Source organism: Sciurus carolinensis, chromosome 18, assembly GCF_902686445.1.
Source record: "Sciurus carolinensis chromosome 18, mSciCar1.2, whole genome shotgun sequence".
In the NCBI taxonomy this organism is placed as follows: domain Eukaryota; kingdom Metazoa; phylum Chordata; class Mammalia; order Rodentia; family Sciuridae; genus Sciurus; species Sciurus carolinensis.
Genome location: NC_062230.1, coordinates 1,941,250 through 1,962,068, shown reverse-complemented (window position 1 = coordinate 1,962,068; position 20,819 = coordinate 1,941,250). Strand labels below are relative to the sequence as shown.

At 54.8% G+C, this 20,819-nt stretch overlaps 1 protein-coding gene across 12 annotated transcripts in view; it reads left to right on the top strand.

The window, feature by feature from the left end:
• Auts2 (activator of transcription and developmental regulator AUTS2) overlaps nucleotides 1–18,862 on the top strand; it is a 1,084,317-nt gene extending 1,065,455 nt beyond the window's left edge. For 4 of the 12 annotated variants that reach the window (XM_047534433.1, XM_047534429.1, XM_047534431.1 and 1 more), the window contains 9 exons: nucleotides 863–958; nucleotides 3,125–3,196; nucleotides 4,275–4,304; nucleotides 5,906–5,977; nucleotides 8,869–9,010; nucleotides 11,046–11,123; nucleotides 11,705–11,788; nucleotides 12,858–13,101; nucleotides 15,239–18,862. In XM_047534433.1, the coding sequence (XP_047390389.1) occupies nucleotides 863–958; nucleotides 3,125–3,196; nucleotides 4,275–4,304; nucleotides 5,906–5,977; nucleotides 8,869–9,010; nucleotides 11,046–11,123; nucleotides 11,705–11,788; nucleotides 12,858–13,101; nucleotides 15,239–16,478 (2,058 nt within the window). In that variant the 3' untranslated portion in view covers nucleotides 16,479–18,862. The remainder of the gene's footprint in view (nucleotides 1–862; nucleotides 959–3,124; nucleotides 3,197–4,274; nucleotides 4,305–5,905; nucleotides 5,978–8,868; nucleotides 9,011–11,045; nucleotides 11,124–11,704; nucleotides 11,789–12,857; nucleotides 13,102–15,238) is intronic. The other 8 variants (XM_047534435.1, XM_047534434.1, XM_047534432.1 and 5 more) reach the window with 6 other exon arrangements.
• Nucleotides 18,863–20,819: the final 1,957 nt, after the last annotated feature.

Here is a 20,819-nt window from a genome sequence, read left to right as displayed (position 1 = left end):
TGCTGTCAGGTCCTCTGGGCCAGTAAGCCAGGAGAGCTCGAGCTTCCACTCAGTCACACTCAGTCACGTTGTGCCACCATTGAGTGACCAGGCTCCCATACCAGCTGCTCTGCCTGAGCAGCCTCCAGGGAGCCATTCCAGGCTGGCCCCAAGAAACTGGGAGCTAAACACCCAGCCCCACAGGGCTGGGGACAAACAGTGACTCTATGCTTCTGTAATCTACCTTCTTGGAGAACTGGCAGCTCTGTTTAAAGTTTAAACTGAATCATTTTATTTTACCCTTCGACAAATATTTGTCACCATTTTAGATGAGAGAATTAAATTGCCCTCTGGAACTGCCACTTCTAGAACAGCCTAATGAAGCAAGGATTGTGAATATGTTCTCATTTCCTCAAACTATTAAAAATCTAAAAGTGCTAATTGAGTTTTAATGGTATAAAATCCTGGCACTCATGAAGACCTGCCTCTTCCTTTTTTTTTTTTTTTTTTTCTTCTTTTTTCTAATTAACTTGTAATTTTCAGGGCATTTTCTTTGGCCCAGCATCCCTCCTGGTTTTGGTACGCATCAAAACCTCCGCCCATTTAGGACTTGTATGTGATTCACCAATTAATAGTTAGAACGCTCCCTTTCTAATGGTGCTCTCATCGGGGACATCATTTGTTGGCTGATTGAGTCTGAACTACTTTTAACTTTTGAGTTGAACATTCGTGGCGCGTTGTGTGACCATCCCATCTTGGCCCGTCACTAACGGCACCCGGTTGCGTTGCCTGGCCGGCTCTGGGGGTGTCTTTCTGGGGGAAGGGATGCGAACGGTCGCTTGCCTCCGACTAAAGCCTTTTCTCCTCTCGTCTCTGGCCGCAGCTCTTCCACTCCTACCCTCCTGCAGTGTCGGGCATCCCCCCCATGATCCCACCCACGGGCCCTTTTGGTTCACTACAAGGAGCATTTCAGCCGAAGGTAAGGACCGCGCAGGGAAGACCCAGGGGCGTGTCTCCCCAGGGACCGGCTGGGCACGGCCCGCCTCCACTTGCCTGCGCAGCGACTGCCCAGATCCTAAGTGACCCTGGGGATTAGAGTGGAGTGTTTTTTTCTAGTCCATTTAGTTTTAAGCCTCAGCAAAAACTGAAGTTGCAGTCAGCCCGACCCCGGTAATCTCCGCTAAGCCGCGGCCCTCTGCTCCCGGAGCACGCGGCCCGATGGCCTTCCCCCGGCACTGGGCAGGAACCCTTGACTCCCGGGCACCAGGTCTTTTCAGAGGCAGAGGTGTGAGGCTGTGGGCAAGAGGGCTGGGCGATGTTTGGGAGCGCAGTTGTGTGTGGGGGTTGGTGGAGGGAGGCGCCCTCGGCCACCCCTGTCCTGCACAGCCCGCCCGGGACTTGGGGTCTGCCGGAGTGGAGGCCGCGCCATCCAGTTCCGAGCGGCCAGCTTACCAAGCCAGGTCCAGACTCCTGCTTTTGACATCCTGCTGTGACGTGAGCCCTTTAAGCTTGCCTCTGCCTAGCCAGTGGCCTGCTGTCCGGGTGGGCTCCGGGTACCACTGCAATTAGTCCTGAAGAGGGGCTTTCAGGACACCCGTGTGTTTAGCATCTACTGCAGCCCCGCCCAGTTGTCACTCCCACCAAAGTGACATGTCTTCTAGTCGTGAACCACTCTCAGATTTTTCAAGCCTGGTGTTTTGTTGGTGTGTGATTTTTCTTTTTATTCCCACTTCTGAGGTGGATACCAGGGTGGGCCAGCCTCCCAGCATGGGCACCTGCTGCTCTGCCCAAGACACACTGCCTCAAAGCTGGACAGGGCAAGCAAAGGCCCTGTGGTGGGATGGCTGCACCTCCCCTCACGAGAGTCTCACTGCACTGAGTGGCACAGAGGTCAAAGCCACACATGCATAGGACTTTACGGTGGCTCCACCGAGGGCCTCCTGTCTCAGATCAAAGATGATGATCTGAAACTCCTTCCCCCAGCCTGCTCTTTACTACTCCCTCAGACCCGGGTCTTCCATTCTAGGTTGGGACAAATCTCTAGTGCATCCCCAAACAGACTGGTAGGTCGTTTAATAAATGAGACTATTTCCCTCACTCACCATTATCCAATCACACAGAAAACTGCATCTGGGCAGGAGCGCCTCCGCTGGTGCTGGGGTAGGCCTTTCAGGCCATCTTCCTGATTGAATATGTAGATTGCAGTTCATTAGTGGAGTTCTTCATATGTATGCAAATCAGGCTGTTAACAACTCCAGCTTAATTGTTGGTTGTACGCAGCTGATTGCTTTCCTTTCACTCCTTCCCCCTGCGCAGGGAGGCGAGCCTGGTGCCTGAACTTGAGCTCCATTTCCACACAGTTACCTTCTGGCGTGTGTTGGGGGAGGGTTTCGTGGAAGTTGTGATTTCTTAAATAACAGGTGTTACATAGTTTTAAAGCCCTTTTCCCAGAAGACAGTAATAACTGAGCCCGAAGTAGGCTTTGAGTTGTTCCTTCAAGGACCAAAGCCGACAGATGAGGGTGATATTATTTGGGATCTGTAAGAAGGGCGGTAGGAGTAGGAGAGACGAAAGTGGAATTCTATACGAGTCCTTGTGGTCCCTAAATTAGGTTCTCCTGTCCCATTTCCACCACTGCTAATGAGTAATTACTGAGTGTAATTTCTTGTTATTGTCTGCCAGTTAAAAAGTGGAGAGTTGGCTTAATGTCTGTGAAATACCGTCAGCTATTCTGATGAGAAGCACCTGACGCTGGAAATGATACCAGCGTTCGCTTGAGCATCTCCCAGAGTGTCTGCGAGGAGGCAGGAAGGCGCGGGTGCAGCCAGTGCAGGGCCACCCGGGAAGAAGCCTTCCGGCCGCTCGCCATGTGTGGCTTCCTCATTTGGTCCTGTGGCTTCTACTGTGGTGACGGGTGCTGGGGCCACCTCTCTGCTCTAGGTGCCATGGGAGAGAGCAGTCTCTGGTCAGAGCGCCTGGAGAACATAGGGAGCCAGTCTCTGTAAAAGCTCATGCGCTCACCGAGAAAAATGAGTTGTGATTTAAGAAACAAATGAAGCTTCACTTCTTCATTTAGAACGAGGAAAGATTTTGCTTCATGCCCCGTGTTTTGTGCTTCCTAAGCTGTGGTCTAATTAATTTGTAGACATCCAACCCTATCGATGTTGCTGCTCGGCCCGGGACAGTCCCACACACTTTACTCCAAAAGGACCCGAGGGTACGTGCAGAGTCAGGCTTGGCCTCAGGTAACCCAGGGGCGTGTGCTCGGGGCAGGCGCCCTGTGCTTGTGCCCTCCTAGCTCCTTCGAGAGAGCTGTCCTCGGGGAAGGGGCTCTTCCCGTTTATGCCAGAAAGTGCCAGTTACTCCTAGAAGACCAAGTCCCTCCGGGCCCGTGAGTGACACGGGAGACTGACTTGCCAGCCCGAGGAGGGAGGGCGGGCCCGTGGTCTGCGCCCAGGAACTGGACACTGAGGCTTGTGACCGGTCTTTTCTGCCTGCAAGTTCTTATGTTGCTGAGGGACACTGAGTGGAAAAGCACCGAGCGCTTCTCTCGCTGGACGTCAGCCGCCGCCACCCGCGGTCGGGGACGTCCGGGACCACACGGCTCCTCTGGCCCTCTATTTTTAATGTGGCAGGGATCCTTTGTGCTCTAGAGCTGGATAAAACATCCATTATGCTTTGGTTATGTTATTTATTAATATTTTATGCTGCACCTACTTCCAAAAAAGAATCTGAAGTTATACAGTAGGTATCCTCTTGTCTCCTTGTTATTTATATCTGTCTTTATAGTAAAAGTGAAAAGGCAGTTGCCTTTCCCAGTATCTCTTTCCTGGGTGAGGGCAGGCAGGAACGGATGGCAAGGGCTAGGCAGGCAGCGGAAGCTTGACGAGGCCCAGGGAAGGTCCTGACAGCGGCCGCCCCTGCAGGGTGCATGGTGTGGGAACGGGCGTGCTTGCCGAGGAGTCCCTCTGCATGGCCCTGATCTGCCCCGGCAGACGCTCGCCCCCAGCGCCCTGGCGTGGTGTGGAAGGCCCCACCGGAACCTCGAGCTGCCCAGGGCACAGCGCCATTGATTAGACTCCTCGGGGCTTGACAGCGCTGATGTCGGTGGGGGAGGGGACACTTGGCACTTTTGATAGTGTGAAAATGGGTTAATTATTCTCTAAAAGGGCTTCATTTAAAAGTAAAATTCTAACATTTTAATTTCCCCTCCTAATGAAGCACTACAAATTTGTTAATTAGAGCAATTGTTTGAGTGACAGGCGTGTAACCAAGTTGTCATTTTCTCTTCACAGTTGACAGATCCTTTCAGACCTATGTTAAGGGTAAGAAAGCTTCTTCTAGAACTGTTTTGCAACCTCTGTTTGGCTCCCTGTGGGTTGGAAATGCAAGTCTGTAACAAGCAGTACCCGGTGGGCTGTAGCATGGCGGTTGGTGGGTTTTCAGGTCCTGCGAGGCAAGCGACACGAGTTGTTTGGCTCTGGGCGGTGGAGGAAGCCAGGCCCCGGGCTTTTTATTTATGTAACAGATACAGCCGAGTCCGATTCTGTTGTGAGCAGGTCTGGTAGAAAGTTGGAATCTCAAGGAGAAAGACTTAAGCCATAGGCTGAAATCAGCGTCTTTCATGCTTAGAAAACACTAATCGTGGTGGATCTGTTTGCTTGTGGCTTCCTTGTTCAGCACGAAGTGCTGTTGACGTCCGTAGCCACTCGACCTGTTTCTCTGGTGTGGGAAAGGATACTGTCAGCATTGGTTGTTAACATCTTGTTCAAAGCAGAATGTCCTGAGGTCTGGTGCCTGGCCAGCAGATGACCTCTGTGACTGCCAACTTCCCGAGCCGGGCTGGATGGCCCCAAGGTGGTAGAGGATAGACAGTGGGTTTTCTGTTGTATCCCCAGTTTCTGGTGTATACCGGGCTAATCCACCTGCTCCGAAGGAGGCCTGTGTCCTCACTTAGGTGAGGCAGTGTGGTATTTGTGATGTCAAATGACCCGTAAGTCCATTACGAGAGAAAAGTACTGAGTCTGTATTTCAGGAACAGCTCCTTGCTACAGCCACCAGAGGATTGTGCCCTTTGCCAGTGCAGGACAGGGCTGTTTCTTCTCTGCCCAGTAGCTCGGCACATGCACTCTAAGCTTCAGCGGAGATTGCTTGGCAGGAAGCAGAAAGAGGTGGCTCCTGCCCCGAGTGGCAGAGAAGTCGCACGTGCTTGCTCAGAGAGCAAAGCATGAAATGAGCTGAGAGCTGTGACTTGAGCCACTCCTCCAGGGTGGAGGAGGACCTGTCCCTGCAGAAGCCTGGCGAGTCGGGAGGAGGGAGTGCCTCCCTCCCGGCCCTTCCTTTCTCTTAGACATGAGCAGCGCCCCGACATGGTGGGAGTCGGCTCTTAATGAAGCATGTGTGGCCACTGGACTTAAACTAGACCGGGATGGATTCCACGGTCCCGCCTTGGGGGTCAAGAAGCAACAGCCACGGGGAGGTTCTGACAGGTCCCGTGCCCTTTCTTGTTTTGATTTGATTCAGACGCTCCCTAATTAGCCCTGTGAACAGCTGATTTGCATGATGGCAGAGCAGCGTTTGTTAAGTAGGGCTTCCTACTTCGCCAGGTCTGCCAGCTGGCACCAGAAAAGAAAGAAGAAGCACAAAGTGGGATCCAGGCTTTTCCCATCTTGTGACCGGGGAGGCCTTGTCAAATATGGCTTCCTGAGTGATGGCCGACCTCTAGCCCCGGGAAGAGGGGGGCGCGACTGTGACTCCCTGATGCCCGGTCACGTCAGGGCTGCTGACGGGAGGCACTCGCAGGCACAAAGCATTCTTGTTTCACGAAAAAAGTCTCTGCAGCCAGAATCTGCTGAGAGCTTGGGGGAGTTGCAGGCGGCCCCCCTGAAATGTCTCCTTCTGACCACGCTGCTCTTTCTTGTTCCAGAAACCAGGGAAGTGGTGTGCTATGCATGTTCACATCGCCTGGCAGATTTACCACCACCAACAGAAAGTCAAGGTCAGTCCGACCTTCCTGGTTCATGGGGGCGTGGGCGGGGCGCGTGCACATGATCTGCGAGGAGCACCTGCATCGGGGCATTTGACACAGGGTCTGAAGACCAGAGGCAGGGGGAGAAGTCCTCTGGGAAGCCATCCGGAAACCCTGATGAGGGGCGCCACCAGCAAAATCCAGAACAGAAGCAAACCGGTGGTTCCCTGGGGCATCTTTCCTTTTTGATAAATTGTCATCTTACTGATCCAAAGGACCTGAATATGGATTAAATCCTAGAATAAAGGCTTTAATCATAGTGAGCAAGAACTGGAATACGGAGAACACTTAGTGGCTGAGGGAGCCGACAGGGAATGTCTGTTTTGTTTTCAGTAACAACTAACGTGTTCTCTCTTCCTTTGGGGGCTCTGGGGAAATGATCTCTATGCCCCATAGGCAGGTGGCGGTGTTGACCCCCCACCAGCAGTGTGTGTGACCACAGTTAGCCCTTCCAGAGGCAGCACCAGGCCCACCCTGACCTTCCGCTCGCCCTCCTGGTGACCAGTCGCAGTGTAAAGAGACATCAGTACTCCAGGACCGCCTTGTGGCAGGTCCTCTTTATCGTCCTCATACAGATGAATACGGTCCGTGCCTGACCAGAGCTTCCATGAGCCTCTGTGGCACAGGAGGGAGAGGGCGAGCAACTGGGCATGACGTGACACGGTGCCAGGGCTTGGCTAGGGAGCGCGGAGCCCCACGTCCACACTGCAGCCTAGGACACGGTGGGACACATCCAAGCAGGTCACTCTAGCAGAGGTCACTCGGTGCATGTCTGCAGGTGTGACTCGGCCCAGGTGGCGTTTGGGGCCATCCTGTAGGGAAGGAGAACACACCAGGCACGCAGCAGGGTTCAAACGTGGCTCAGAAGCGAAGATGGAAGCTAGTTAGAAGGGAGAAGCAAATTCAGCGAGACCTGTGGCCCTGGCGACTCCTGCCCCTTGCTGACTGCCCTCAGGAGTCTGGCCCTGCTGCCTCCTGTCAGGCGGGTTGATGAGGGCTGGTGCTGTAGACTGGCTCACCAGGTTTTGCTGCCGCGTTCAGCTCTCCTCTGGCTCCAGGCGGCGCAGTCAGTGGGACCATAGGTACAGACGTCTTCCTTCGTCCTTTGGTCTAAAGTGATAAAGGATGCTGCCCGTGCCACTTGAGCAGCCCCTCTCCATGGAAACACCTGGTGGCTCCAGCTTTCATTATCCCCATTCAGTCAGCAAGGCCCCCCGAACGGGAAATGGCTCCGTTCGTCTCCCTTCCGCCAGTGGTGTGATCCCCAGGTTCCAGCCTGCTTCGTGGACCTAAGCTGTGTTTAATGAAACTGCTGTGTACCACGCGATGTTAGCGCCCAGTCATTTGTCAACCAAATTGAAGGAGGTCCGAGATTGTTATAGATTTATAGTGAATCAGGGCCTGGTTCGGGGTTCCGCTATTACTTTATAGTGGGACTTCATTATAGCATTCCCTGTAGGTTGGAGCAGAAATTACCCTGTCTGCTTTCTCTCAAGTTTCTCTCTCGTTTACTCGTTTCTTCAGTGAGCCACCTAGTGCTCAGGGGCACTCCCGCCTGGGCCACTCGCTGTGTGGGCTCAGAGGGTCTTGTTCCTGTCTAGCTGCCCAGGCGTTTGCCATGAGGATCTGTGGGTGCCAAGGCCACGAGTTCTGTGTGTGTCCCAGTTGTTGCTCCCAAGAAGGAGTCCCCAGCAGGTCTCATTCCACGTGAGGGTGACAGACTAGTGCTGAGGGACAGCAGACTTCCTGGACCCCCACCCCACCCTCACCCCCGCTGTTCTGTAGACCCTCCCTGTCATCTTGCTCTGCTGTGCAGCACGGCAAGGATCTCAGAGAGAGGAGAGGTGGAGGTGGGGCAAGAACAGGGCCACACAGACAGCCCAGGCCGTGCCGGAGCCCTTGATGGTGGGAAGGCAGCTCAACTCAGGTCTCAGGGTCCCGGGTCCCGGGAAGGGGGGACATGGAGGGCAGTGCTTGTCTGGGAGGTGCAGACCTGACTCCAAGAAAGAAGGCTATGGAGAAATAAGGCAGCGGTAGCTCTGACACCATGTAGGCAGGAGGGCTGCCCACCTCCAGAGACAGGCTAGGGTCCAGAGGAACGCTGGCCAATGTCCCCCACCTCAGGGGAAGGTAAGCTAGAAGACTAGCTTCAGTGTGGGCAGGTGAGAGAAAATGAAGCCAGGACTTCATAGCAGAGGGTGGTCTCCGTGGACCCCTGGTCTGGACTAGCCTCCTCCTCCTCGGGTGCTTGGGTGGCAGCAAGAAGAAACGCCCCCGTTGGTCAACCCGAGAAGCCAGCTTTGCTTTGGTTTTGTTTCTTTCATACATAGGTGACAGTGATCACTGGGACTTAGCTTGTAGGCATGCAAATACTTCTCTATAACGTTCAGTTACTAATGTGCTATAATCTATTAGTCTATGGCTAAGAGGCATCAAACAATTTACACAGCAGATTATTCACACAGAATCCCTAATAAAATGGGCTTTAAAATGCTATCATTTTAAGACTTTCTAAAATGGACCTTCAGAGCAAAATAACAAACACTTGGCGGCACCAGCCTGAGGAACGGGATGTGGTTGCACTCCTTGGTGGCCCGGCCACCGACCAGACTCCGGTGCTGCCACTCGATGCTTCTGCTGTGAGAAACAGGTGCTGGCCCTCCTGGGTGGACCTGGCCCTGGCCGGCGAGGGCCATGGTCCGAGGGTCGCCTGGTTCCCAAGCAATCCTAAACTCGACCCTCCCTGGGGCCAGCATCCGAGTGTGGGCCGTTCAGAGCCCGCTCCGTCTGGGGCTCTCGTGGCTCTGCCTTCCTGCCGCTCGCTTGGAACCTCACCTGGGCTTGCCCCCTTGCCGCTGCAGAAGCAGATGCAGTCGGACCCACACAAGCTGGACTTTGGACTGAAGCCCGAGTTCCTGAGCCGCCCTCCCGGCCCCAGCCTCTTCGGAGCCATCCACCACCCGCACGACCTGGCTCGGCCTTCGACTCTCTTCTCTGCCGCTGGTGAGTTCAGCGGAAGCCTGGTCCTAGCTGAGTAGATGGCATCTAGGCTCCGTGCTGCCCCTCACCCCTGCCAGCAGTAGGGTTCACGCCGTGTGGCCAGATGGCGCACAGCACGCCCAGAGGGGAGAGAGGCCATCTTTCCCTGCGGGACTTTGGAGCTGTGGCTTATCATTCGCACCTAGGCATTAACCCATGACACAGCATGTCCATGTCACTGAAAGAGGTGGGAGAGGTCACAGGGGCCAATCAGAAGTAAAGAGTGCCAGGAGCCCTGGGGACACACACAGCATGGGGTGATGCTGCACCGTGACACTCTGTTGGCTGTGTTTTGGGGTCTGAGGCTAAAAAAGCACAGTCGAGCTGGTCGTCAGTGGTGTGGGCTTGGCTTCCGGCTGCTTCCTCTGCTGCAGGGTGCCCACCGCCAGCGTCTCTGGTGTGCAGAAGAGGGACTGGGGAGCAGGGGAGCCTCATGGGCCCTTCCGCTCTGGCACGTTGGAACCAAGACAGGGCTGCTTGCAGCATGGCGCCAGGGCTCCTTCGCATCCAGGCCTCTAAAGCTGTTCGGGCAGCACAGTTGCTGGCACACAGCTCTGCTCTGTAAAAGATGCAGCACTGGCTGGCAGGGATGACGAGCACCGGCTTCCTGCCGGGTGGACTTGAGTGATGAAGCGCTCCCTGTTCCTGACACTCGGGGGCAGCTCTCATTGCCGTCTGCCTGCTGCCATCCACAGCTCATTTTTGGTGGACATAGCTGTCCCGGGGAGGAAATCCTCATCGTAGTCTTGTTGCCAGGGCGAGGGCACCACCCTTGAGGGCGACTGAATTTGCTCCGGTCTCAGGTTTTCCTCTGGCAGTTCTGTCAAGGGACATATTTGAAGGCTCTGTTGCCATGGAACCTAGCTCCAAGACAGGGCCACATTAAGAGCAGTTTTTGGAGAGAAACCGATTTCTCCCTGGCTTTCATTTGAGCTGAGTGGATGAATCGGCCTCTTTTGCTTCCACAATTCTAGAACTGTAGGCATCCCTGGGGACCTTGGCTGAGTGAAGCTCTGGTCTTCACTGAAGCATTAATTGGCTTGTACTACACACACAGACATTGTGTGGCTAAAATTTTATTTAGTTGGCAAGCCGGTGGTGCCTACTGAATGTTCCAGAGCTTGCTCACTTTGTGAAGCTGTGGGGTATCATTTTCACACTCCCAGGTAGAAAACAAGCCACCAGGTGGGTCCACCAGGCTGGGCAGTAGCCCGGGTGCCTTCAGATGCTGAGAGGCCCTCCTGACCCACACTTCTTCCATGCTGGGCGGCCCTGGCAGCCAAGAGACAGCCCTCCCGCGCACTGTCTTTTCCCGAGGGAATCGCACTTATTCACAGGGACTTAGACAAGACACCAGGGATTACGGAACGTGGTTAGCAGGTGGGAGAACCAGGTCCTGACCCTGCCTCATATGGAGGGCCAGCTTTTCACATGAGCAGTATTGAACTTTGTCCAAATTTGATAAAACTTTGTCCTGGTATTTATTAGCTGTTCGTATTTGTTAAATTCAGCCACCTTTACCTTGCAGTCGGAGACCAAACTGCAGGGCAGAGCGCCCATCTGGAGCCCGCCCCTCCCGCCCTGCCTCCTCCAGGGCCGCCCCTGGGCTCTGCTCTGCACGTGGCCAGGCCCATGGCCTGAGCTGATGGGAGCTCATGCACACACTCGTCCTCTTCCCCTCCTTCCTCCTTTTCCCAGCCTCCTTCAGGAGAAGGATTTGAGGAGACTTAAAGTATATGTGTCAGGTGCAATAAAAAGTTGAGAAAAAAGGTAGATAGGAGAAATCATGAGGAAAGAAGACCCCGGTGGAGACCTGGAAACCCTGGCAGGCAAGGGTTTGGTGGTGGGCCTAGGAGGACGCTGGCTCTTCTTAGCACCGACGAGTGAGAAGCCTCGTCCTTCCCCTTCACATATCTCCTGGGGGGCCCTCAGCCGGAGGAGCTGGTCACATCCTGGGAGCTGGCTTTTGAGGACTCTGACCTTGTGTCTGACTCACTAGGTGCTGCACACCCGACCGGGACCCCTTTCGGGCCACCTCCCCATCACAGCAACTTCCTCAACCCTGCTGCTCACCTAGGTGAGTCGCCTTCCCAGGCCGCGGCGCACTCCTGCACACGTCAGCATGCGGCACCGCCTCGGGACGCACTGCTCCTAGCCACGCCCCTTTGCTGGTCTGTGTCCTGTCCTGCTCTGCCTCCAGTAAATGGTGGGGCCCTGGGAAAGCTTTTCCTGGGGCTTTTCCTCAGCCACTCAGAGTCTAGGGTGGCCTGTTCTTGCCCCTGTGAGAAGGTGACACCCTCCACAGCCAAGGTGCCTTCAGCAGGTGGGGGAAAGACAGGACGATGTTACAAGACCCCTGGTTTGGTGGCCTTTACTTGTTTGATATTGTGTGCAAGTGAACAAGCAGATGGAGGGTGCGCAGGAGGGCTTCATCTCTGGGGATTTAAGATGTGGTCTTGTTTTTGTCCCATCAGAGGCTGTAGAGCACCCTCTGGGAGGGGGGCACCTTAGAACACTGGGGTCCTGTGTCCCTGGGCGGGCAGCGATGCAGACCTCAGGAGCACTCACCACCCCAGTGCCCGACTCCACAGCCCGCCTGCCCGCTCCTGTCCTCACTGGGGAGTCTGAGCCCTTCCTTCTTCCCGCCTTTCTTGGCAGAGCCTTTCAATCGGCCATCGACCTTCACGGGCCTAGCAGCGGTTGGTGGCAATGCCTTCGGGGGACTCGGAAACCCTTCAGTTAGTGAGTACCTCTAGCTTTTCATACCTGCCTCAGACTCTCCTCCATCTCAGGACCTTCCTGGATGCAGGAGACGGCATTCTGGGGAATACATTTGAGTTACATAATTGCAATGGCAGGCGTACACACAGGAGCTGGGACAGGCGTGAGCGCACTACTCTAAGGAGGCCGCTGCTCGCGCACATCCCGGGGCAGGGACCGCGAGGGTGGCGATGACTGCAAAGTCAACTTCAGAGGGTAGCTGCCTCCAGACTGCATTTCTGCCACCCAGGAGTGTGGCTGCAGCTTCCAGTAGAAGTAAGAAGAGTTTTTAGACTTCATCTCACGGCTTTCGTGGGATTGAAAACAGTGCAGTGGAGGACAGCAGGAAAACAAGACCAGGCCGAGTCGCCAGGGGCGGCAGCACATCCTCCTGACCGGGAGAGCCCTGTGGCTTTCTGCTGCCCTGAAGGCCATCTCGGATGGGAGGGAGCCGCAAGCCCAGCTCGTGTCCTGGACGCCACGCCGTCGCTGGATACGCAGTTGGTGTTCTTGCAGTCACGTGTGTTCCTATCTGGGGAGCACAGGAGGCACAGCGCAGCTCTGGGCCACCATCACAGTGAGCGAGGGCCTCCTACAGGACAGCGTAGAGGCTTCTACCTCTGTCCAGGGCCAGACCCGAGTGGTCTTGGGGATGCCTGTCGTAGTGGCCCACGTTGGGAGGACGCGCAGGCTTTGGCAGGGAGAGGAGGCGGGATTTGAGTTCCCACCGCAGCGCCGCGGCCTACCCTCCGCATGCGTGGAGCCTCTGCATGCGCCAGGCGCGTGTGGTTGGTGATCCTGACGCCTGGGTGGTCCCTTTTGCTTCTAACACCCCACCCACCCCACCCCACTTTTGCTATTGGTTTGAAATTTAAAAAACGCTGTGCGCTGCCTCTCCAGTGCAGGACGCGAGCTCCTCTAACGACTGTGTCGATCTCCTTTCCTTTTCCAGCTCCCAATAATATGTATTCATTTTAACTCTGAATGCTGTTAAAAGTTTTTGGTAAGTACCTTCACGACAGCAGGTTATAATTTCTCTTAAACCTTTTTGTTCCCCACTTCACCATTTCAGCACCCAACTCAGTGTTCGGCCACAAGGATGGCCCCAGTGTGCAGAGCTTTAGCCACCCTCACGAGCCCTGGAACCGGCTGCACCGAACGCCTCCGTCGTTCCCGACCCCTCCGCCCTGGCTGAAGCCAGGGGAGCTGGAGCGCAGCGCGTCAGCTGCAGCTCATGACAGAGATAGAGATGTAGATAAACGGGACTCATCCGTTAGTAAAGATGACAAAGAAAGGTACGGAAAGAAACCGCTCCGGAGTCCACGGGGGGCCCACCTGTGCCACGTGCAGTGGGCCCGGCCACCCGCCCTCCCTGCCCCAGCCTCGTGCTCCAGCTGTCCGTAGCCCCAGCGCCCCCACCAGCCAGTGCCAGCGGCCCCCAGTCCCAGCGCTAGCACCCTGTGGCACAGTGTCCCATGACAGAGCACAACCACAGCCGAGGGAGGACCCCTGCCCTGCGGCAGTGACACACAGAGCGTCCCAGGCCCCGAGCGTTAGCGTGTCCACACACAGACCCGACTCCGGGAACAGTGAGCGGCAACTTCGGGCCAGACACACACAGCATGCATCAACGCCATGTTTGCTTGCAAGTTCCGCAGTCCATGAACCATCCATAGGCTTCTCTCCTTCTCTCTCTTTTTGTTTGCTTTTAGAAAGTCATCTTTGCATTTCCTCATCATATTTTTCTCAAGTTTTGTTCAAACTCAAAGCCTGGGGCTCACAGATAACTAATAAAATTTTACTAACCTAGATTTAGAGAAGCATCAGAAAGAAGCTTGGGTGTTGGTTTGGTCTTGCCAGTGGACGATCGTGGCATTAACCATGTCTCTGAACCTGGTCACCTGTGCCTAAAAAGGAAGTTGTCTTAAAGAGGAAGAGCTTGTGTTTTCTGCGAAGAATGTCAGCAGCATCCTAACCAAGTCCCTCCACCTCTCTCTCCTTCTTCAAGCTGTTTTCATTTTAAATGAGCTGATAAGGGATGCACATCATGTGCTTGACAAAAATTTCTAACAATTTCCTTTTGGTACTTAAGATTCAAGTCTGATCCAACTCTTTTTTCCTTTACTGGGTATATTGTGTGCAACGTGTACTGGTAACTTAAAAGACTGACTTTGCAGGCTGTGTGGCAGATTGTAGATGTTGGTCATAGGCCTTCATAGTGTGCTGGTTGATTTCTTTTGTACAAAAGAAACTCTTTCCGAGCAGTATGATAAGAGCCTCCTACCCCATGGGAGGACAGGGCCAGCATTCAGCTCTGAGCTGTGAGCGGCCAAAGTGGGGTGTGGCCAGAGCCGGCCAGCACTAGAACTGAGCTCTCCAGCCCACGGCCACTGGGTAGACCACACCACTCGAGTTGTTCTTGATGTGTGCTCCACACGGGCTCTTGAATGAAGTCAGGTAGCTTCATGAAGTATGCTCCTCTCTGTTCTTCACCTTAAGGTCATTCTTCAGTGCCCTTCCACGTAGGCTTAGGAACCCAGAGGTGTGGGGAGTGTCCTTAGCTCACCTGTGTGGCAGCCTGGTCTTCCGGCTTCTCCTTGAGCATGACAGCCTCTCTCCTCTCCTGTCCTCACCTTGGCCAGGTGTGCCATGGGCATCCTGAGCCTTGAGTGATTCTTCATCTCAACTCTGCTTTTACCTGGCTGCATTCTACTCTGCAATTCCCGTCCAGTCCTCCAAGTGCCGGTCCACGCCAGGCCTGGCATTAGAGTTCCACATCCTCGCTCCTGGGTGAGCTCTAAAGTTGCCCTGCTTTCTCGAGGCTGTGTCCGTGGCCTGCTCTCCACTGCCAGACTCCCAGTCCTGCTCCTTCAACTCTTACTGACCTAATGCACACCCAGATTCCTGGGTCCCTGGATTCCTTTCCCACCTCCTCTCTTTGCCTCTTAGAGTGGGTTCTGTGTCCACCTGCTTTTCCCTGAACCGGGCCTTCGTTCTGAGTGTCTGGAGGTAGAGACGCCCTTAATGTTTACATCTGACCCTTCCTTCCACTGGCACTGGTCCGTAGTTGGAAGTCGAGTTGCTCTTGGGCTCTTAGAGCGAACCTTTAACCTGAAAGGCTCCTGAGAATTTGGACGGCGGGCTCTGGGCCCATCTCTGGCTTTCTGAAAGCGCTTCCTCCAGGGTCTTGATTGAGGCATGTGGCTCTCACCCCGTCGGGTGCTCCCCCTCCACTCTTCACGCACCCTCGCCCCTGGTACTTCGCCCCCATGAAGCTTCCTCTGAAGTCTAGGTCAGTAGGATCAGGTGCCGGCTCTGCCCAGCCGTGGCGGCCCACACCAGCCTGCCCTCTTCACACCACCATTTCATCGGCAGCGCTCGTGGGGCCACAGGCCGTTTCACCTGCCTGCTTGTCTCCCCTTGCTTGCGCAGAGAAAGCGTGGAGAAGAGACACTCCAGCCATCCTTCACCAGCACCTATCCTCCCGGCGACCGCCCTGGGGCACAGCCGCAGCTCCGCTGAGCAGATAAGGGGTCATTTGAACACAGAGGCTCGCGAGAAGGACAAACCCAAAGAGAGGGAGAGAGACCATCCGGAGTCGCGGAAGGACCTGGCCGCGGAAGAGCACAAGGCGAAGGAGGGCCCCGCGCCCGAGAAGGACGGGCACGGCCATGAGGGCCGCGCCGCGGGCGAGGAGGCCAAGCAGCTGGTGCGCGCACCGTCGCCCTACGTGCGGACCCCCGCGCTGGACAGCGCCAGGCCGGGCAGCACCTCAGGCCGCGAGGCCGAGCCACGCAAGGGCGAGCCGGCCTACGAGAACCCGCGGAAGAGCGCCGAGGTCAAGGTCAAGGAGGAGCGCAGGGAGGAACACGAGCTGCCTGCGGAGCCCGCGCAGCCCCCGCGCGCCGCTGAGCCACCTAGTGCAGCCTCGAGCGCGCACGCCGGCCCGCTGGCCTCGGTGCCCATGGCGGTGGGCGTGGCGGGCCTGCACCCGATGGGCAGCATCGGCAGCCTGGACAGGACCCGCATGATGACCCCCTTCATGGGCCTCAGCCCGCTCCCGGGCGGGGAGCGCTTTCCCTACCCGTCCTTCCACTGGGACCCCATGCGGGACCCGCTGAGGGACCCCTACCGCGAGCTCGACGTGCACCGCAGGGACCCGCTGGCCAGGGACTTCCTGCTGCGCGGCGACCCGCTGCACCGGCTGTCGGCGCCGCGGCTGTACGAGGCCGACCGCTCCTTCCGGGACCGGGAGCCGCACGACTACAGCCACCACCACCACCACCACCCGCCGCTGGCCGTGGACCCGCGGCGGGAGCACGAGCGGGCCAGCCATCTGGACGAGCGCGAGCGCCTGCACGTGCTGCGGGAGGACTACGAGCACCCGCGGCTGCACGCCGTGCACCCCGCCTCCCTGGACGGCCACCTGCCGCACCCCAGCCTGCTCACGCCGGGCCTCCCCAGCATGCACTACCCGCGCATCAGCCCCACGGCGGGCCACCAGAACGGACTGCTCAACAAGACGCCCCCCACGGCGGCGCTGAGCGCGCCGCCCCCGCTCATCTCCACGCTGGGGGGCCGCCCGGTCTCCCCGCGCAGGACTACGCCTCTGTCGGCGGAGATCAGGGAGCGGCCGCCCTCCCACACGCTGAAGGACATCGAGGCGCGGTAAGGGGACAGCGGACCGAGCCGAGAGCAGGGAGAACTCCTGGCCCGCGCAGACTGCGGGCCAGCCCCGCCTCTCCCCTGTAAAAAATGTACAGACTCCGTGCAGATTTTGAGATGTTTTTTGTATATTCTATGTTGAAATTTTTCAGATCTTTTAGCTAAGTCATATGTTCTCATGTCTCCTACTCTTTGTTCCTTGTATAAAACTTTTTGATTTGAACCAAAACAGTAAAGATGCAACACACACCAATTTGACGACAGCGGGGAGCCCACACCATCCATGGCGCAGAGCTCTTTCAGATGAGAAGGGAAGGCGTGTACATAGTCGTGTAAAAAGATGGCTTCATGAGCTGGTGGTTCATATATGCAAAGGGCGAGACGAAAGCTTTACTTTGTACAAATGTAAATAGATAAAGATTAAGTAACATGATACATTAATACTTCTTGAAATGTGCTATTTGCAAACCTAATATCAGTGAGCGCCGTCTGCTAGGGCTGTGTTCCCGTGTATTGTTAGAGACAGCTAAACCCTTCAACTATGCAATGAACGTTAGGGCTTCTCACAAAAGCCCGCCTAACTCAAAGGAGCCTTTTCCAATCCATTTACAACATACTTAAGGTCATATTTTCCCTGAACAAGCGCTTACGTGATATGACTCTGTTTTCCTTGCTTGTTTTTTTTCAAATGGAGAAACATCCTATTTTGCAGATCAGACCCCAGGCTGGAACTTTGCACCTGAAGTTACTGCTTGTGGGCCTCAGGGGCAGGTGTGCCCTGGGAAGGTAAATGAGAACAGGAGCAACCAGTGCCGGGGGGATGGGATTTGTCAGATGCCAAAATCAGGGGGCCGGTGGTGGCATCTGCCAGAGTCGCGTCCCCACCCGACGCGCCATCCCACGCCCGCCGCTGGTGGGAGCCATGCCTTTTTGGTGTGTCCTATTTTCTATGCGTACACACTCCCTCATTTTGCAGTGCGATTTAGTCACACCCAAACAGATCCTGAAAGAAAGCTTCACGTTTTCTCAGATGATGGATGTGTTTTCGCTGCACTTGGTACCCGTGTGCCAGCGTGACTCCGTGCACTCCAGGGGATAGCCGAGTCTGGGCACAGCCAGAGCAGGTCAGGCAGAGCCGTGGAGATCACAGAGGGCGAAGGGGGCAGAGAAGCCGTGTGTGTGCGCGTGTGTCTTTGAGTTTGCATCAATCTTAATGTCTCTTCATAATACTTTTATAATACATTAAGCCTCTTGTCTACATATTTGGAGAGAATATGACTTTACTAGCAGAGAAATACAATATATCTTGTCTACTGGACTGTAAAATACATGTATGAAATAAAATTAGTTCCATTTGGTCTTCTAGTATATTAAAGTGCTATCTGACGTTGTTATCCTGTTTTTGCAAAAAAAAAAAAAAAAGTTAACTACAGACCATTGTTTCTAATAAGCAGAGATCTATTTTAGTAGTAAACTGAAGGTTTAGTTGTGAGCTTCAGATTTTGTGAACACCAGATGTTGTGCAGTGTTTTTTTTGTTTTGTTTTTTGTTTTTTTTTAAGACAACAACTAAAAAAAAAAAAACCCCAAGGAATATGTACACTGGAACTGTAGTGGTAGCTTCAGTATTGTAAAGAGATTGTTCTATACAGAGCTTTCCGCTGTTTCTCCTGTATGTGACAAAGTCCTTTCTAGACCTATGTGAAAAGCAAAGTGCAGCAACTGAGTCTTCAGCATGTTCTCATCGGCGGAGCCTCTTGTGTAATGTAAATGTGCCATGTTATTAAAGAATGTGAACCCAGCTTCCAGCTGCTTGTTTGTGTGCAGTGGCCATCGGTCCTTTGGGAGGAAGCTGTACTTGTGCAAGACCAGGCTCTCGAAAAGAAACGCCCGGAACCGGCCCTCGGGAGACGCAGAGGTGCTCCTGCCGTGGGGGCAGCCCGCCCGGCCGCTGGCCGCCCGTCGGTCAGCTTCTGTAGACTTCTGCGCGCCCCGCAATAGGTTACGGATTTTTTTTTCCCTTTTGTGTGTTTTAAACAAAACTACTGTAAAACTCACGAGCAGGTACTTTCGGATATTGTAGACGATGCGTGTGGGCCACGTTAGCCAGTGCTGTGCCGACCCTGCTTCCAAACTCGGCGGGAAGCGCGTGCGTCGCGGGCAGCGGCACGAAGCCTGGGCAGGGCCGGCGAGGACAGCACCCTCTGCCCGTTCCTCTGCATTCACTCGTGGGCTCGGTTGTGGCTCGCCTTCCCGGCACGTTTCCCCTGTCTCATCAACGTCCGTGGCATATCCCTCCTTGGTTTGCAGACTTCTCTGTCCTCTAAAATCTGTTTTGTTTTTTCATGATGTAAAATGTTAAATTTTCTCGTATCAACTTGATGACATTGGTCTTTGGATTGGTGTCTGTGTCTTACTGGGAAAGAAGCCCAGCGGCAGTCGTGGTCAGCGGGGTCAGGTGACTGCTGGGCGGGCCTTGGACATGGGGGTGGATGGAAGTGGGGACTCTGGATCCCTGGTGGGGGGTGCTGGGGGACATCCTGGGACCCTTGACAAGACCCCTGGTGGGCCTCCAGGCATTAGCAGCTAGAGCTGAGCAAGCAGCGACTGCCTGTGTAGAAGCCCCCTCCCCACCATCCGGTGCCTGAACACCTGACTCGCGGGCAGCAGAGGCAGGAGGGGAGACCAGTGGACTGGAAGACGCCACAGACACTGTCTTCCAGGCTGGGTCTGCAGGCAGCGGTGGCGTCTGGATGCGCTGCTCCCAGCACGACTGCCTGTCTCCTGTCATACACCTAGCTTGGTGCCGCCATCTGCAGCGTCAGGACGTGGAAGAGCCACTCTCAAATCAGTCACGGTGTTTAGTCCCCAGGGCTTCCTTCATCTCAACCTTTGCATATTTTCTCTCTAATTATGTTCAGCGCCTCGGCGTTGATGGGTACCAGCACAATCTGATTCCCCTAACCTATAGATGCTCTAATTATCTCCACAGTCTTTGACTGACAATGATCTTGTTACCTTCTAATGGTACATGACAAGTAAAACAGCGAATATAATGATGCAATAATTACCGCTTTGGATGGATATTTGCAACAGCACTTGCTGTTTATCCTTTTTCTGCCTCAATCAAGGTGGATGAGAGGAAATAAGATGCGACTGTTGGTGTTCTGTGCGTACGTAGCATGAAAAGAGGGTAAAGGCGGTTTGGGGGCAATTGGCCATCCAGTTGTGGGACTTTGAAGTCCTCTGAGTGGGCTCCCATGCTGACAAGCGAGCCAGGCCTCAGCTAGGAAGGAGGCCAGCAGAGGTGGTGTGGGCGTTTTCAATACACTGTCTTCTAAACTCTGCAGCCATTTTTTATTCTCCTGTGCATTTCTGAAAATGTCTTAAACATGGAAAGTTTCCTCTAAATGTAACAGGAACTTACATTATCAAAGGTGGTGCCACAGTGCAAGATTGCCATCTTGGCCGCCATGTTTCAGTGTCGAGTTGACATGCTAGAAGCTTCTGACAAGGAGCTCATGGGAAGGAGCCATTGGGCCAGCAGTCTCGGGGCATGGTGGTGTGTTGCTGTGTGCTGAGGGAAACTAGACAGTGGCCCAGAAGAAAGGGAAAGCATTTCCCCACACAAACTCCCAATGACAGGGTCTCGAAGACTCTTGCTAAAGACTAGCTGAAATTTTGGCCAGACTGAAAAGCCAAGCTGCTGATTCCAGGATCTCTAACTCACAGGTGTTTCTCTTGGGGATGGAGATGCTGGTTGAGGCACCCAGATACTGTCATAATCAAGGTCTCCAACTGCTGTCCCAGCAGCCATTCATGGACGTTCTGAGGTACCCAAGAGGAAGCCGGGCCCCAGAGCTGGCGTCTGGAGCTCCCTGGCTACTCTTCATCACCCACATCTGCATGATCTCTTCCCCTTCTCAAAGGCCCTGGAGCAGAGTCCAAGTTAAATCCTAACTCCCTCTGTGGAGCCTTCCTAGGCTTGCTCTCCTCCACCTCCCGCTCAGCCCTTCCTTCTCTGGGGACTTGGGGGCCTCACACCCTCCATATTGGGGTCAGCATCTCCCTGGGGCAGAGGCTGTGCTAGATGCTGCAGCAGGAGAGGCCACCCCTAGCTGGGTGGGTGAGCAAACCTTCAGGTCGTAACCCACCCAGTAAAGGCACGCACACAGGCCTGAAACCGACTGAGGAGGTGATGGCCATGTTGTGTGTAATGGACTCCTCCGTTCTCTTTTAATTCACTTTTTAAAAATGCTGATTGTCACACAGTACTTCAATCTCATGAGACTCCTGAGTCTCAGTCTGATTTGGGAAGTACCTCATGGAGGAAATTCTCTGGGATTTAG